General features: G+C 37.0%; 1 protein-coding gene across 1 annotated transcript; it reads left to right on the top strand.

Moving 5' to 3' along the window:
* The first annotated feature begins 4,613 nt into the window (after nt 1-4,613).
* Nucleotides 4,614-8,089, top strand: LOC139725753 (uncharacterized). The gene is made up of 3 exons (XM_071636835.1): nt 4,614-4,800; nt 5,898-6,076; nt 6,665-8,089. The coding sequence occupies exons 1-3, from the start codon at nt 4,632-4,634 to the stop codon at nt 7,298-7,300; spliced, it is 984 nt and encodes a 327-aa protein (XP_071492936.1). The 5' UTR covers nt 4,614-4,631; the 3' UTR covers nt 7,301-8,089.
* Nucleotides 8,090-16,892: the final 8,803 nt, after the last annotated feature.

The raw sequence follows: 16,892 nt of genomic DNA, 5'->3' as shown, positions 1-16,892 counted from the left end.
CACTTACATTTAGGCTTATATGTAGTATTTCAAAACAGAATATATTATGTGCTACATTTTCATGTGTGAATAGGTATTCTTAACTATTTTCCCTCTGAAAGTGACAGCTGACAGAATAATTCATAAAATTTGTAGACTTCATATATGTCTTCATGAGTCACACAAACTCTGACACAAACTCGATGTAACATTGCAGCGGCTCTGTCAAACTGAGGTGGGTATTAGTATTATTGTCCAATGGGAATACGCCTTCAAGCACTATATGAATGTTGCACTATTCGATGTGTTCCTTGAAAAGCAGTTTGCATATCGAAGGCCCCTTGAAAGCCAGAGCTATCACGCGGGCAAGCGGGAAAGCTCCAACCCGAGGCCGCTCGTCAACTTTTTCCCTATCACAAACCCGACTCTGCAATGGACAACTCGATCTGGTCGAGTTATCTCGTGGTCGAGTTGTCCAGGACGCCGCGTCCCTCGAGGAAAAAGCATGACTGGGTGAATGCATGCTGCGCCCACAGATAAGAGTTCTGTGGCTGCGCCTAGCCTGCTGCCACCACACACACACGCGCTTGGTACAAACGTTGAGGGCGCAGTGTTACCTCACCAGATAACATACTACTTGTAGTATCATCCGTACTAAACCATTAAAGGGAAGGTAAACCCAAAGAGCAATGTGGATTGAGTGAAATTTTCATGAAAAATGGATTTTTGTAGTATTTTCTTTATATTTTCTTGGTATTGTTGTCCACTCATACGTCATAACCTCTAGTAGTCTCCTCATCCAGCGGTTCCAACACCAAAACTTTAAAAATTCATAACTTTTGCATCGATTGTCCGATTTTCTTCAAACTTTCACTGATGTGTTCTACTAATGTTGCTGATTTCACTCAATCCACATTGTTCTTGGGGTTTATCTTCCCTTTAATTTACTGTGCATCCCATGGCCGGCGCAGCCGTGGGGGCCGTGGGGGCTCGGGCCCCCAAACTTTTTGTGCACCATACAAAGGAATACATAAGGTGTCATCACTTTGGGTCCCCACACTTTTTTGTTAACCCGGAAGTACGTAAGTGGCACTAAAATAGAAATAGAAATAGATAGAGATCTTGAAGTATGGCGGTGGTAAGGATATGTTTTTGCTTTTCTTTTCTTTTTTCTTTTTTTTTTTTTTTTTTTTTTTTTGCTTGTCAGGTGAAAACACCCGGAAATGGAAGGGGAGAGAATAGAATTAGCTGAGGACCTTTTTTTTTTTTTTTTTTTTTTTTGCTTGTCAGCTGAAGAAACCCGGAAGTGGACGGGGAGAAGAGATGAGCCGACGTTCTTTTGTTTGTTTGTTTGCTTTTTTGCTTGTTAGCTCATGAAACCCGGAAGTGGGCCCCCACACTTTTGAAAACGCTGCGCCGGCCCTGCATCCAAGCTGGATATTGTGATTGACTTCATTTTATTATACTTGATGTACATTCCTTCATTGAGAAATATGAAAATAAATTGAATTGAACTGAACTGAACTGAACTACATGTCTTTTTCGGGCCACCTGACAGACAGTTAATGTCGAACTCTTATATAGTAATGACGCTATCTGCAATGAGTGTTATGTTTGCATACTTACATGGCCACTAAGGGCGGGCATGTAAAAGGGATCGAAGTCTGATATGAATATCAGTTATAGTGTGACCTGAGAAACAAACAAAAAATAAACAGAATACTGAAGGTTTGACCAAATTCTGATGAAAACTGAGAAGGCTATACAATTTGATTGAGTTTCTATCGATCAAGCAGAAATTGGCAATTCTGTGATGTCACACAAGAACTTAACCCCATCTGCTTTGCATACCTTCATCATTTTCCGTCAAGTAATTTTGCACCCTTAATACAGTCCATAACTCTCTGTTTTTCTTTGCAACCCTTCATACAAAAAATATATTCCGTCATGTATTGTGAAGTTTAGAAAAACGAAGAGAGAGTTAATGGAACTTTATATGCACTTTGCCCTGTGGGCAAATGGAACGTGAGGGCACTTTTCATTGTCCTGCTTTTCTCATTTTTCTTCTATCCATGCACACAACTATAATTTTCACTGCGTACTTATTTTTACCCTTTTCGTAGGATGCATGTGTAAAGTAGATATTTGTATCCTACCCGAAAAAGCTATATACAATTATTTTTAAAATTCCCCTTTATCTTGTTGCGCATTTACGTGTAAGATACTAAATGATAAACGCTGAATCACATAGGTGTTTCTAGACTCGACAACGGCAGAGGTCTATTACATTTTTTATTTATCTATTTCTCATATAATTTCTTTTTAAGAGAAGGCGATTTCTCACTTCACAGTTCTATCAGCCATAGAGAGAGTCTTCAAACTACAATGTGTACGAGCTTATGAATGATGATTAGAAAGGTAATATCAGACAAACAGAGGGACCACACCAATCATATACTGTTCACAGAAATTCCATGTTTCACGAAGTTAAGCAAGACATTATCAGTAACACTGACATATGATTTAATGTACATCAGTTTATAGCTAAGAAAAATGTAATTGATGATGCCTTGCATGTGTAACCTTTGATTTTGCCAGAGCTGCCAAAACGCAAAAAAAAAACAAGTTTATTTGTTTGCTGTTTGCTTGTTTGTTTGTTTGTTCTTTTGTTTGCTGTTGTTATGTAAATTATCATGCCGTACGTTGTCACGGTGGGGTTACTAATAATGTGACCATGGTCGTTGTATCTGTTGGTTTGTGGTGAATGCGATATTGGGGGGGGGGGGGGATACAATGATCGTATCATAAAGTAGGGTGCGATGTCATTTCTACTTTTTTTTTGCGCCATTCCACAAAGTAACCGACGAAGCAGCGCCCAATGTCAGAATTGCTTTGTGATGTCACAATATTGCTTTGATAGAAATTGTTACATTTTACATAGTGCAGTGACCCTAAGAAGTGCTCAGCGCGCGATGTCGGAATTGCTTTGTGATATCACAATTGCTTTGTTAGATATACTAGTAGCGCAGTGACATACGAAGCAGCGCACGCGATGTCGGAATTGCTTTGTGATGTCACAATTGCTCTGTTAGAAATTGTTACATTTCACATAGTGCAGTGACATACGAAACAGCGCACAATGTCAGAATCGCAAAGTGATGTCATAATTGCTTTGTTAGAAATTGTTACTTGCAGTGACATACAAAACAGCGCGCGATGTCAGAATCGCTCTGTGATGTCATAATTGCTTTACATTTCACATAGTACAGTGGCATACGAAGCAATGCGTAACGTCATTAGTACTTTGTGATGTCACAATTGCTCAGTGACATCATTTTAAAAAAGGCCTTTAAAAAATAGTACACTATTTGGACAATGTCACAATGGAGGGTCAAACAGGTCAACATTCTAAAATAGTTCAAAGGGATCTATACTTTTGGTTGAGACCTAACTTGAGGTTTCTGTCATTGTTCGGTGAGTTGAGAAACCTTCTATAAAACATGAAAGAGCATATATAATTTTAAGAGGAATTCAACATTGATTTTATGAAAATCGGTCTTGAAATGGCTGCTCCAAAAAGAGGGAACCTAATAAAATGTGGGACACACCTTTAATCACGATCGCTTTGTTTTACTTTGTTTTTTGATGTTTCAGCCATTCCAAAACAGATTTCCATCAAATAAACTTTGAAGTCCTTAGAATGGTATGTTCGTTTCATAAGTGGTTTCTTGGTATCTTCCAAAAAGTTACAAACCCAATCCTCATCTCCCCCATTACTGTACCATTCTTTTAAAATACATAATCACGTGAAGCTCACCAATCACTAAAGGATTATTATTTTTTTTAATCTCAAATATAATACATCATAGTACAATGTACATTGTGTTCGTCACAGAATACTAGTAGGCCTACTCAAGGACATGTGAGGTTTGGCACCAAACCGAGGGCAGCACGTTTACGTTGGGGATCGATCTGCGATACTACTGTACTACCGGGTCGTGGTGTTCCTCGTACACACAATATTGTGCATTACGTACATGTACGTTGTTCTCCGTACATATCCCGTATATCCCTTTCCTGTGAAAAGTCAGGTATACAAAATTTTTCCTGTGCCGCTTGGAAGTGTGCTGTTTTGCGACGAGTGAGACGTTACATTCATTATGGACTCGAAGAAGACGATTGAAATCGAATACTGGTAAGTATAGTGTGTTATAATACTACGTTGCTCTTGGACAATCTAGAAGAAATTCTCTAAACTTGTCGACTCTGTATGATATGACGAGTACAGTTGTATGCATTTATTTTGTAAGGCTTCTTCTCTAGCCTTCCGATGGGCCGGTTCACTTCCGACAGCTGCTAGCGAACTGCCGCTTCGTATGCATCACGCAGTGCAACTATCGCAGCGGCGCCGGACCTGCGGTTGTTGATTTTCGGCAGCCGCTCGCCACAACAAAAGTTGCGTGCGGAGAACCAGCGCAGGCGCGGCAGCAACGCCAGATCTTTTGTGTCGTTACAGCTTGTTGGCCAATCACAGAACAAAATTATAATCATGCTGCAGCAACTCGCAATCATGTGATGGTATTATTGTAAGCAATATGGCGGCCATGCTGCAATCGCAGGACTGTAGACGCTTCAAAAGTGACGGTGATAAAATGGCTACCTCACATGATGATCACGGCTGGACACACAACAAATTACTAGAATTGGTTGAAATCTACAAAAGTCTGCCGTGTCTGTATGACAACACAAGTTCCGGCTACCACAATAGAGAAGAGCGAGCAAGATCTTGGGTGGATATTGCTGATCGAATGGGAAAAGACGGTGAGTTCTGTGTATGACTATGAGACAACAAGCATTTCTGCTGACACGTTTACACTGGTGAAACATGTAACAACATATGCGTGATTTGCATTCAATGTTCGACCATGTCGTGGTCTGATTTACATATCATATAGGATACTATAGGTTCTACGTAGACTCTAGATCCCATTGTATCAATATTTCCAAAGATTTAGACCATACGACGTTTCTACTCTTTGGGCGACGTTTTTTGCTTGGCGAGAATGTTTTTTTTTTTAGTACAATACAATAGTAGCGTCTAAGCTGACAAAAATTGAAACAAAGAATTATTTTTTAATCTGCCATTTTTTTTTTATTCTAACTGTTAAAGGTTAACAGTTAGTAAAAGTAAAGTCTCTTCTACTCTACTGGTAGATTTTTTATATGAAGCATGGTACGGTACAGGCCGTAGGTCTCATGAAGGGGCATGGCATAATCCACATACCTTGTCAAAAGTGCCTTTATAATTAACTAACGTTACAACTATTTCTACAATAAGATGATTAACAAAGTAGAAAATATAAATTTAATTTGTCAAGTATTTATAGTTTTTTTTTTACAATTTCAAAGCAACATTTTTGCTTCTGGTTGAGGGGGAATTTTTTTTTTTTTAAATCTTTTAAGAAAGACTGACATACTTGCATGAGTATTGATCATCTGCTCTCTCTCTTTCTTTCTTTCTTTCTTTCTTATTGAATTTCATTTCAGACCAAGAACTGATAGTGATAGATAAATTGTGTTGTAGTTTTCACAAGATTACAAAGCGATTTTTTTTTTAAGTTCAGGAAAAGAAAAAAAAAATGCCTGTTTCCATAGAATAAGAAAGGCTGATATTTAACTTGCGTGATTATCTTTTCTTTATATATATATATATATATTTTTAAATTTCTTAATATATATTCCAAGCAGAGTTGATACATTGCATCTCCTGCAGCACCTACAAAGTTGTTTAGAGGTTCTATTCACATGTTAATTCAGCAAAAGAAAAACTTTTTTTTTTTTGCTTTGAGAAGGTTTAGATAATTAGATTCAGATAGCTTCAATTTGTTTGTCAACCACTAGATCTATCTTTCTTTCAGAGGAGGAAGTACGTGCCAAGATGAAAAGCATCCGGACACAGTATGCCCGCATCATTCAGAAGGGACAGCATCCCAAGTGCAAGACTGCATTCACTGTGTCTTCTTGGTGGCTCCTCCCCAAACTCAGCTTCCTGGATGACTTCATAATACCCCGCAAGGCTGACTCCGAATCCATCAAAGTAATTAGAAAAAGAAAAAGATATGACGGGCCTTTGTACTGTCTATGCCATTTCTTTTGTTTGATCATTCAATTCAAGTGAACTGAAGAATATCAACCCCCTTGTGGCTTATATACTGACACCAACCTGTGTCACTGTACCGGCTGTCCCTTTAAAGTTTTAATACTTCTATTGCCTGCAGCTTTCCACACAAGTTGGTGCAATATTTATAGAGCTTTTAATATTGTTATCCTTTGACAGTGAGATTTTCCTCATATTATTTCTGATGTGTCTATTTAAGTTTCATCAGGCAATGAATCAAATGTACTGGTTGATGAGAAGATATCTGTCTACTCCCTAGATGTGGTGTTTAGAAGTAACTTGCATCACTACAGGAGATATTGGATGTGTTGGCACAAGACCAGGAATAACTTTTGGTACTCTTTTTCAGTTTAACTTTGCAGAGCTAACCCACAGGGCAAAGCGAAGTGTGCTTGGTTTGGAAAATGAATTGAGTAAGCAGCTTAGAAATGAATAATGAATGAGCACTTTTCATGGATGTACTCATGAAGTTTCACATTGTTTGTTTGTTTGTTTTATCCATTGCAGGAAAATGACTTGCTTGAGTCATCGGTGAATGGAGACATAGCAGATATAATATATGACAATGTGGCTTCTGAGTCAGACATCTCACAGCCTCCAATAAGCACAATCAATACCAATCCATCTCAGCTAGACCAGCCTATATCGTTGCCCACCTCCTCAGCTTACCAGACACAGTACACCAGGAGAATCTCCCCAATATCCATCTCAAGACCGTCCATATCTCAGTACCGCAGCAGTAATAGGTTAAAAGTACGCAGACCACTCAAAAAACTGAAAAAGGATCACACTCCCCTCGCGGATGCCCCTTCCTCATCTACGAAAAGCAGCACAGAGGAGATGAGCAGCAACCTGCTCCTGAAGACCGTCCTCACGTTTGCCGAACGCACATCGCAAGAGGAGGATGAGGATGCCGTGTTCGGTCGCTATGTGGGAAACGAGATGAGAGGAGTGACTGACATTCAGGCCAAACGCATTGCCAAGATGAGGATCCAGAAAGTGCTCTTTGAGGCACAAACAGGTTGGACTGAGACATCAAACGAAGGAATCTACCACGCTCCAAGAGATGGGGATGGGACTCACACTCAGGACGGCTACCCTGTGGGAGTGGTGTGTGATACTAACAACAGCAGGATTCTGTGATGATAGGACTAGGAACTCCAGACTCACAAAAAGTTAACCAGGCGGCTTCTCTGTTCCTCACATAATTAAATAATTATTGAAATGCACAGGTTACAGGATAAAAGTTGTTACATTTTTATCAGTCTGTGAGAGTAAAACTTAAGAATGAGACAATTGTGTGTCTCATCAATTTTTTTTTTTTTCCGAGAACTGCAAAATAAAGAAAAGAGTGAATAGTAGCATCGGATAGGAGTATGTTGTACATTGTATTTAAGCAGGTGCAGGGTAATCCCATTATAGCGAGGTTGGATGCAAGAAGAATCTGCTTTTAACAAGGTAAATTGTTGGGCCCAAACTATCCTTTACATGTTAACCTATAGGAATGGATGTTTCTCTTATTGCAAGGTAAATTTCAGGCCAAAAGACAAAGAAAAACAAAGAAGAATTTGTGCATATCACAAGGCAAACTTTTCTGAAGGTCCTGAACCAAACATGGCAAGATCATGTGGCATGTCAAAAACCAACAAACTACTGTTGAATAACCACTCTCTCTGCTTGTCAGCATTTTCACTGCATAAGTTAACGTATACCATTTCTCTTTTATTAGCGGTTTTACTTTAGCCATCCAGTTGAAGCGTTGAGGTCATCATGATAAAAGCCGCAGGCAAAGCTTTCTGCTTTTTCCTCCAGCTGCCATGCGGAAATAAAATGAAATGGATTGAGCCGGACTTCTTATTCTGGTATTTGATGAAGGGTTTGTTTCTAAGAATTCTCCAAAAGGCGCTGGATAAAAGGTTGTATTTTCAAGCTACATTGGCTTTCCTTGTACTATTCTCCACAGCTGGAAGAATAGCAATGAATTCTTTACTTTGTCACCATAAATGTGACTGTGCACCTCAAAACGAACATAAAGTCGCACACACTGATTTTGCGTGAGGACTGAAAATAAGTGAAATGGGTCAACCTAGCCGAACTTGACTTTTTCATATTTTCTAAAAGAGCGGGTCTTCTTTTACATTATGCTAAAATTTGGTATCATAAAATGGGCAGGAAAGTGTGTTTTTAAGCAGTTTATCTCGAACATTTTTGGTAGAATAGTGTGATTAGGTGTGTCTTTAGAATCCCTTTTTCATTTCTGAAAAACCTTGTCCACACTCTTCGCTTTCAACTCTAATAACTTTTGAAAACATAGTGCTACTGCTTTGAAAGTTGGCATTAATTATGGACAGAATGTGTTAATGAGGCATGCTTAATTTCAGTTTAATCTGATAATCCCTTCATTGTTGTTACTCTGGTGGTTTACTTCCTGTTTTTTGTCCCATTCATCGCACAGCCAGCACGGTTTGGTAGAGATTAAGCGCTTGAATAGACACTGTACTTCAGAGCCTCTTTTCTCAGTTCATACTTTTCCTGAGTTTGTGCTTTCTTTCCAATATTTAGATAGGTTAGGAGAGTCCATTTGATTTGAGTTATACATCATTTTAAAGCTTAAAGTCTGCTCTTTCAGAATATGGTCTTAAATAAAAATTCATGTCTGGCGACTTTTTGTTTGTTTTGAGGTGCAGAGTCACAAATTATTTTGCAACAAGAATGTTTGTATGCTTCCTTCCAAGTGATACGTGTATTGAAAGGAGGGGATGAGTATGCAATGTTATGTGTAAATATTCCCTGCAGATTGATTTGGGGATGTTTGCATGGTCATACAGTTTGTATGGCTTTTCTTTCATCATAGTAGGAGATTAGTTTATACATTACAATTTTGTCGATGTTGCTGATATTTTTCTTTTTGAGCAGTATTTTTAGGTGTGCTGTTTCAATATCCATATTTGTAAGAGAAACACTGAGAATGAAATCCTTAATACTCGCTCCCTCAGCCCAATAGTTTCAAGTTCATTTTCACGTATGTCAAAGGGAATATAAAATCTGCAGTGTTTTGATGCCCTTTTGAATTGACATGAAATCACAAGAACTGGAAGATAAATTAGAAGGCCCTCAGTTAGTGTGTGACACAAAAGGGAAATACTTCTAGCGTGAAATATGTTGTCTCGACATGCCTTAGTTGTGGATTCTCTTTTCTGTCTAAAGATGACAGTAGATATACCTTGAGTATTCAAAGATATTTCAAGTAGTAATTGCCTGCTATTCCTGTTTTTTGGTACATACTCTACTTATGTTTTGATCTTCAAAGTAAAACATAGTTTCCATACGCCTGCAGAAACTGTCGATTATTGCTCTGAAATGGACACTTAATGAAATAAGTGCAGTAATGCTTTGAATATAGGATTTCATTTGCGAAAGATGAAAATGTGTGAATTATAAGCCAAAAAGGTACACCGACAGTATTGCAGTTTGAGAACAGGTACCCGATCATGGTTGGTAAGTAATGTTTTTCAATTGATTATTGATAAATCAACAAATCAGGCCACAGCAGTATCCATCAACTTTCTGAGCCACAGTTAGAAATATGATTGCTATGGCACAATCTATTGTCACAAAACATTCTACTTGCTACTAAACAGGGAGGGCTCTTCAAGGATAGAAGTTGTATGCAAACAGTCAAAATTATTTTACTCTGTTTATCCTAAAATACTCCAAAATGATTCATTATCTAGGCAAATTAACCAGGCTTGTATGAAATTTTTTTTTTGACCAGAAGGACATACAAAACTGTCTGACTGTCTTTAAATCTAACATAGTAACAACTCAGTTCAATATAATAGTGTACTCAGTCACATCCCTAAGATTAGTTTACCTGTGAAATGTATTTCATAGATCTAGGGAAAATTATTACGTAATTATTATTACTATCATTACTATTATTATTATTATTATTATTATTATTATTATTATTATTATTATTGTATTATCATTACAATGTATTGTTATAGGGAACAATATTATTTACACTCAGAATCCAAGGTACTACCATACTATTTTATGGAACACAATGAATCCTGACTTTTTAGAGAGGTAAGAATTCATAACTCATGTTTGTTAAGTTCTTGGTCTGTCATGTGAATTTTCTTGCTTGATTACAGTACTTGATTCAGCAATTCTCACTGTATTTGATACACCTGAATATAGATACATGTATTTGTAATTAAAAGAAGTTGCATTTTTTTTTTTATTTAAAACAAAAATTGCTCTAGTGATAAGCCTCAGAAAAACATGTCTGGATGTAATGTTGTATCATAGCTCAATTTTTGTTGCTCCTGTTTTTGTTGTGGACAATTCTCAATCCTTTTAACTGTACATGAAACACTTCAGAGAATGTTCATTGGATTCACTCTGTTTTGCCCATTTATGTTGTAAATAGATTATGTTTCTTCATTTCATGTACATAACCAATAATGTAGATTGTTAATTTGCACCGAGGGTGTATTGTCAGTCGTGACCATGTTTGTATTCATAATCGTATCAATCAAAGAATTGACATGTTTGATTGTAATCACGGTCTAAAAAACTTCCACACGAGTCAACACTTTGAGTTGATTATGATGAAATTGACTATAATTCATGCAATGAAATAAATGGTCATAACGCACATTCATTTATGAAATGTAATCAATGGTTATGGACTCTTACTGTGGTTTGTGACAGAGTGGTGTGATCAATGCAGACATACTGAGGCTCTCACCTCCCAGCAGTGGCAGCATCAAGAAAAAAAGAGATCTCGTACATAATAGTAGATTTTATTTGATAACATGACATATAATGGTCTTACATGCATATTCTCTAGAGTTTGCACCTCTTTTCCTTTCCTTTTCCCTTCTAGAAATACTGACATACAGTCAACCTTGTTTAAGTTGAATCTATTTGGACTGAAGAAATAATTGTGACTCAGAGAAAATTTGACTTATGAGGGATTAAAATCAATAGAATATCAAGACAGAGGCCTTGAAAAGACCTTTGACCTACGCCAATATTCGGCTTATGCGAGGTCAGCTTAAGCCAATGTTGACTGTACATGTGAAATTCTATGTACCGGTAATAATAAAGAAAAAATTAAAAATAAAATGACAAAGAAAGAAGCTTGGTGAGATTAAGAAGCCAGTTTGAATAGACACTTTCATATAATGCACTCACTTGCTTTTGTGTTGACATTTGATAAGTAAATGTCAAGTGAGTACTGGTGTAATATGCAATGAAAGATGTTGAATCTCACAGATGTATGACAGCACTGCTACTCTTCCACTGTTTCATAATGCTACCAAACATGTTATTGAATGTATGGCACTTATCGGCAGGCCGTGCAAGTGGGATGCAATATAGAATGGTAATATGGATCCTCATCTATTGATTTTAACAGAGGTATCGAGTCACAAGTAGTATTTGATATTGCCTGAACTTCCTCCTGTGAACTTTCATGTCAATTCACAGATTTTTTTTGTTTTGTATATATATATATATATATAAGATAACTCTCTCTCTCTCTCGCTCTCTCTATGTATATGTATATTATATATATATATATATATATATATATATATATATATATACGATTACTGAAAAGCAACAAAAGAGTATGTGTGTGTTTCTAAGGATTTGGGTGTGATGAATGAAAAGACACTTGGGGGAGGGGGGTAAGGGTTGTTAATTTTGTTTTATTTCTGTTTTTGTTGTGTCTAGTTTTTTTTTGTGTGTGTGTTTGCTTGTATGTTTGTTTATATTTTGCCTTTTTATCTGTACTGGTTCATATTGTGGCATCATCCCTGCTCTACAAGTTAATTTTCGTGATACATGAAAGGGGATAGCTAGTAACTGATCAGGGGGAATCAGTGGGAATGCTGGGGGATGATTGTTCCAATCCTTGTGGAATTGATTTAAGAGTACATTTTTGTATATCTATTCTTGTGTGACAATTGTTTGCTTCAGAATGGTCTCATATTCAAGTAATGTGCAGTTTAGTGTTTCCAGGTTAACATGCCTGTGCAGTGACAGGTCATTAAACTGCACATTACGTGAATATGAGACCGTTCTGAAGCAAATGATTTTCACACAACAATAGATAAATATTCTTAAATGAATCCCACAAGAATTAGAACAATCATCCCCCAGCATTCCCACTGATCAGTTACTAGCCATCCCCTTAAAGAATGTGTTTATAATCACTATGGAAAGTAGTATGACACTTACAGCTTTCTTCAGTTAGTAGAGGATGGCATTGCAAAAAGTTTCTACAATGTACCATGCTAAAGGGATAAAATGAGGTGTACTGTACCTACAAAGGTTGTGCTCTGTGGAGATGTCTTTAAAATTGCTGATTGTTTTTCAGATCAACATTTTCACAGACAAAACATATTACATATGTGCATATTATGTGATATATATTTTCATTCAAATGTCCACTTTTGTTTAAAGAGATCGTATAGTTTTGGTTGAGACCTAATTTCAGGTTTCTAACATTTTTTTGGTGAGATAATGCAAAACCTCTTATGAAATGTGAAAGAGCATGTAATTCCATGAGGAATTCAACATTTATTTGATGAAAATTGGTTTTGAAATGGCTGAGATATCCAAATCGGAGCGATTCTAATAAGTGTGGGACCCACACTTTACTACGATCACTTTGTTTTACTTTGTTTTTGAATGTTTCAGTCATTCCAAACCCGATTTTCGTCAATAAACTTTGAATTCCTCATAAAATTGTATGCTCTGTACTATTTCATAAATGTTTTCTTGGTATCTTACAAAGAGTTAAAAGCCCAATTCTCATCTCCACCGATACTGTACCATCCCTTTAAGTTCATCAGTTGCTCATGCACTGCAGAAGAATACTGTATAATGTACTTAGCTTCTGCATTTTATGAATTTATTCATATATTGTTATTATCTCTAATTACTGTAAAACCAGTAATTTTCACATGCATGAAACTTGCAAAGGAGCCAAGATTTGCGAAAGTTGTATGCATGCAAAAGTGTTTGTCTACATAATGCCCTGAATGCCAGTGATGATGCACTAAAGTTTCATGCCATCTTTCATTCACATATTATTTTTTTTTTTGGTTACTATGTATACAATGCATGTACATTGTAGTTAATATTACATGTTTAGATATGTAAATGTTTGGATTTGTTGTTGTAGTTGATATATACAGATCGGGCTTTGATTAGGTAGGAACATGTTTCCTCCTTGCAGGCAGCTATGTTTTTAATCAGCCTATATTCTGGTTGGTAAAGAAGATGTTTGGAAGTGGATGATGTAAGGAGGAAAACGTAATAATTTAGAATTTTTGTTTTGAAAGATTGCAAGTTCTGTTATTACTAACATTATACAATGACCTGATGTATTGTTTTAGAATGCTGATGTGGTTCCACTTGTATAGCTGTGACATGATGCCTTACCCACCAATCCCGGATCTTTCTTTCTTTCTGTCTTTCAGTGGCTCCTGAGGGTACTACCCCCGCTTCCGGGAGCTTGCTGCCCAGCTGGAGGCGGCAGACAGTGAAGCGGTGGTTACCGGCAAGAAGGGCAGGTCATGTGAGTTGAGCAGTCCTTCTTTTCCTCTCCTCTGCAATGGAATAATTTACATCCTCAAAACCTGGTGTTCATTAGCTCTGACTCAGCAGATAATTTTATCCACATCTCATGAGTACTTTCATATGCAGAAAAGAAACAAAGAAAACTACATGTATTTTTGAGTAACCATATAATTTCAAGGAGTGCGTGCAGATTAGTGTGGTCAGTGTTGTTGTAGAATGTCAGTCACACAAGTAATGTGACTTGACAAAATTATATGACTTGATCACAACCTAACCTCCTTGAAGATCATGATTGTGATGGTCATATTGTGAAAGTATTACAACAGAAAAGACTCACTGTGATGACAATTTTCACATGTGAAAACTTGGATGACTGAATTAGTCTGATAAAAGCTGGGACTCAAATGGACTAAGACCAAAGGGAAACAATTATTTGATCAAAACTCTGTCAATATTGAGGTGATTTTCAAAGTTCCACACACTTCAAAACCTCAGAAAGAAATGGTATGTTGTAATTCATCATACTAGTTTTTGGTTCAACCATAAGTCTTCTCTTAATGCATGGGTTTCGTCATTCAATGTGGGAAGGACTCTTTTTTGATTATCATTGTTATAATCACAAACACCAATGCTTGTATTTACCCAAATAAGATATTGGCTATTTCATGCATCGCAGCTTTTTAGGGTGGTTTTGGAGATATTCAAAACGTCTCAAAATATGTGCATTTGCAGACTTTTGGGGATCTTTCTATATTTAGCATTTTTTAACTTGTATGTTTTTGTATTGTTGCCACAGGCCCTTTTAGCAAAATCCTATAGAGTATGTCGTAGAAAATGTTTCTTTCTATATTTAGCATTTTTTAACTTATATGTTTTTGCATTGTTACCACAGGTCCTGTTAGCAAAACCTATAGAGTATGTCCTAGAATATGTTTGAGAATAGAAACAGGAATTCAGTAGCATTCAGTAGCATTATCTCAAATTGGGGTTGGTGTTGTTTATTTTTGTTAATTGTATCATATATGACTTTGAATAGTAATCCTATTAGCAGCAATTGCTTGTTTGAGCAGTTGCACTTTTGCTTCAGCAAAACACCCTTTTTGTTTGAAAATGGGAACAGTTATGGTTGTGATGAAGGTATCTTTTCTGAAAGTAATATAAAAACAATAATGCTCAGAGAAGCCTTATGAATGTCATGATTTTACTTCATTTTGAAATTGACAACTAGGAACCAATGTGCTCTGCAATTCGTCCTTGAAGTAGAATTAGTAAAATCACTTTGAGAACAAAATCCATGAAAAGGTATGTTCTCAGTGTGTCTCTGGTTAACATGGTGGTTTCTGTTTGTTTGTTTGCTTGTTTGTTTGTTTGTTTTTTGTTTGTTTGTTTGTTTTATTTTGTTTTTTGTTTGTGATTTCCAGTTTCCCCAGCCCTGAGTCATTTATATATTTCTCTAATAAATTGTTATTCTTGTTTTCAGCTTCATTTGAAGTGAAGATGAATGGCCAGGTTATGTTCTCCAAACTCAAGTCTGGATCATTTCCAGACTTTGAGGAGGTAAGATTATCCTACTATTCTTGTCTAGTTTGCTGAGACTGAAGACAAATTACCAGTAAGATGTAATAAACGGAAATACTGTATTTCAGTATTAGGAGAGGAGGTTTGTGGAAGGAGTGGCTATAGATAACTCTGAAATATGTGACTCTAAAGTCCTGTGAAATTTCATTGAAAATGTATTTTCATTTAAAGATATTCTCTACGTACTGTCGCTTTGTCTACTTGGTATTTCTTCTTTTTTTTTTTTGGGGGGGGGGGATGTGAGCTCTGTCAAAACTTACCGTCGGTTCTATGTTTTATACGGTGGACTCCCGTTATAACGAAGTCCTCAGGACCGGTGGTGTTCTTTTGATATTTATAAATTTCGTTATAACCGAACACATAAGCAATAAAAAAACATAGAGCAGATAATGTTGCCACCTGTATTTTTACTTCATTGTAACCATGTTCGGTAAAACGGGAGAGCACTGTAGTGTGTTATTTTGTATAAACACTAAGTGACATAATTTTTTGTCAATTGATTTCCTGAGCCTCCATTCAATTAAACACTAAGTGACATAATTTTTTCTCAGTTGCTTTCCTGAGCCTCCATTCAACTGGAAATACACATTGTGTATATACATCATTTCCAAAAGAAATATAAAAGTAGTAATCGCTTTATGTTGTTGTCGAGCCCACCAGAGGTGAGGGGAGACTAGGGGATTGCCTGCGGCGTCTGTCCGTCTGTCGTCCGTCTGTAGCGCTACAAAAACTTGAATAACTCTCTACTGAGAACTTCAATTTCAATCAAACTTGGAGGGAAGACTGATTATACAAAGTTACACATTTAACCAAACATGAAGGTCACCTCAAGGTCAAAGGTCACAGGCAGGGGCCAATGAACTGTAGGGCCCAATGTTAAGTTTTTATGCCGCGTTTTGATTATGGCTCATAATTTTTGATGTACATATGTATATATGTCTGTTTGTGACCAAACTTGGTTCTTAGGTGTCCCTTGGGAAGTTGAAGGTCATCACAAAGGAAAGCTCACAGACTGGGGTCAATGAACTTTTAGGACCCAATGTTAAATTTTTACGGCGCATTTCGACTATGGCTCATAACTATTGATCCCTATGTCTGTTTGTGACCAAACATGGAAGGTTAGATGTCCCTTGGGGAGTTGAAGTTCATCGCAAGGTCAAAGGTCTCAGACAGGGGTCAACAAACTTTTGGGGCCCAATGTTAAGTTTGTATGGCACGTTTCGATTATGGCTCATAACTTTTGATCCATAAGTCTGTTTGTGACCAAACTTGGCTGGTAAATGTCCCTTGGGGAGTTGAAGGTCACCACAGGGTCAAAGGTCATAGGTGGGGTCAATGAACTTCCAGGGTTTAGAAAAACATTAATTTCTTCTACGCGAATGGGTGAGAGACATTTTGGCACTTGCCTTGTTGCTTGTTTTAGCTAGAACAGCATTCTTTTTGTAATGGGAAGGCCTGCAGCTATGTGAACAATTTGTTTTAAACCTAAGCAATTTAGCTTTGTAGAGGACAGTCACACAACATGTGGAAATAGAAGATTCTGCTGGGTAGC

The sequence above is a fragment of the Diadema antillarum genome, unplaced genomic scaffold (genome assembly GCF_040938485.1).
Source record: "Diadema antillarum isolate AM-2024a unplaced genomic scaffold, OU_Dant_1.0 seq00000059_RagTag, whole genome shotgun sequence".
NCBI lineage: Eukaryota > Metazoa > Echinodermata > Echinoidea > Diadematoida > Diadematidae > Diadema > Diadema antillarum.
The sequence above is the reverse complement of the archived record's forward strand: the minus strand, read 5'-3'. Positions and strand labels throughout refer to the sequence as shown.

What these genes read in the sequence shown, in the direction of transcription:
- LOC139725753 (XM_071636835.1), top strand. Translation starts at nt 4,632, where the DNA reads ATGGCTACCTCACATGATGATCACGGCTGGACACACAACAAATTACTA. An exon ending in TGATCGAATGGGAAAAGACG is followed by an intron (nt 4,801 to 5,897) that starts GTGAGTTCTGTG and finishes TCTTTCTTTCAG; the next exon opens with AGGAGGAAGTACGTGCCAAG. An exon ending in CTGACTCCGAATCCATCAAA is followed by an intron (nt 6,077 to 6,664) that starts GTAATTAGAAAA and finishes TATCCATTGCAG; the next exon opens with GAAAATGACTTGCTTGAGTC.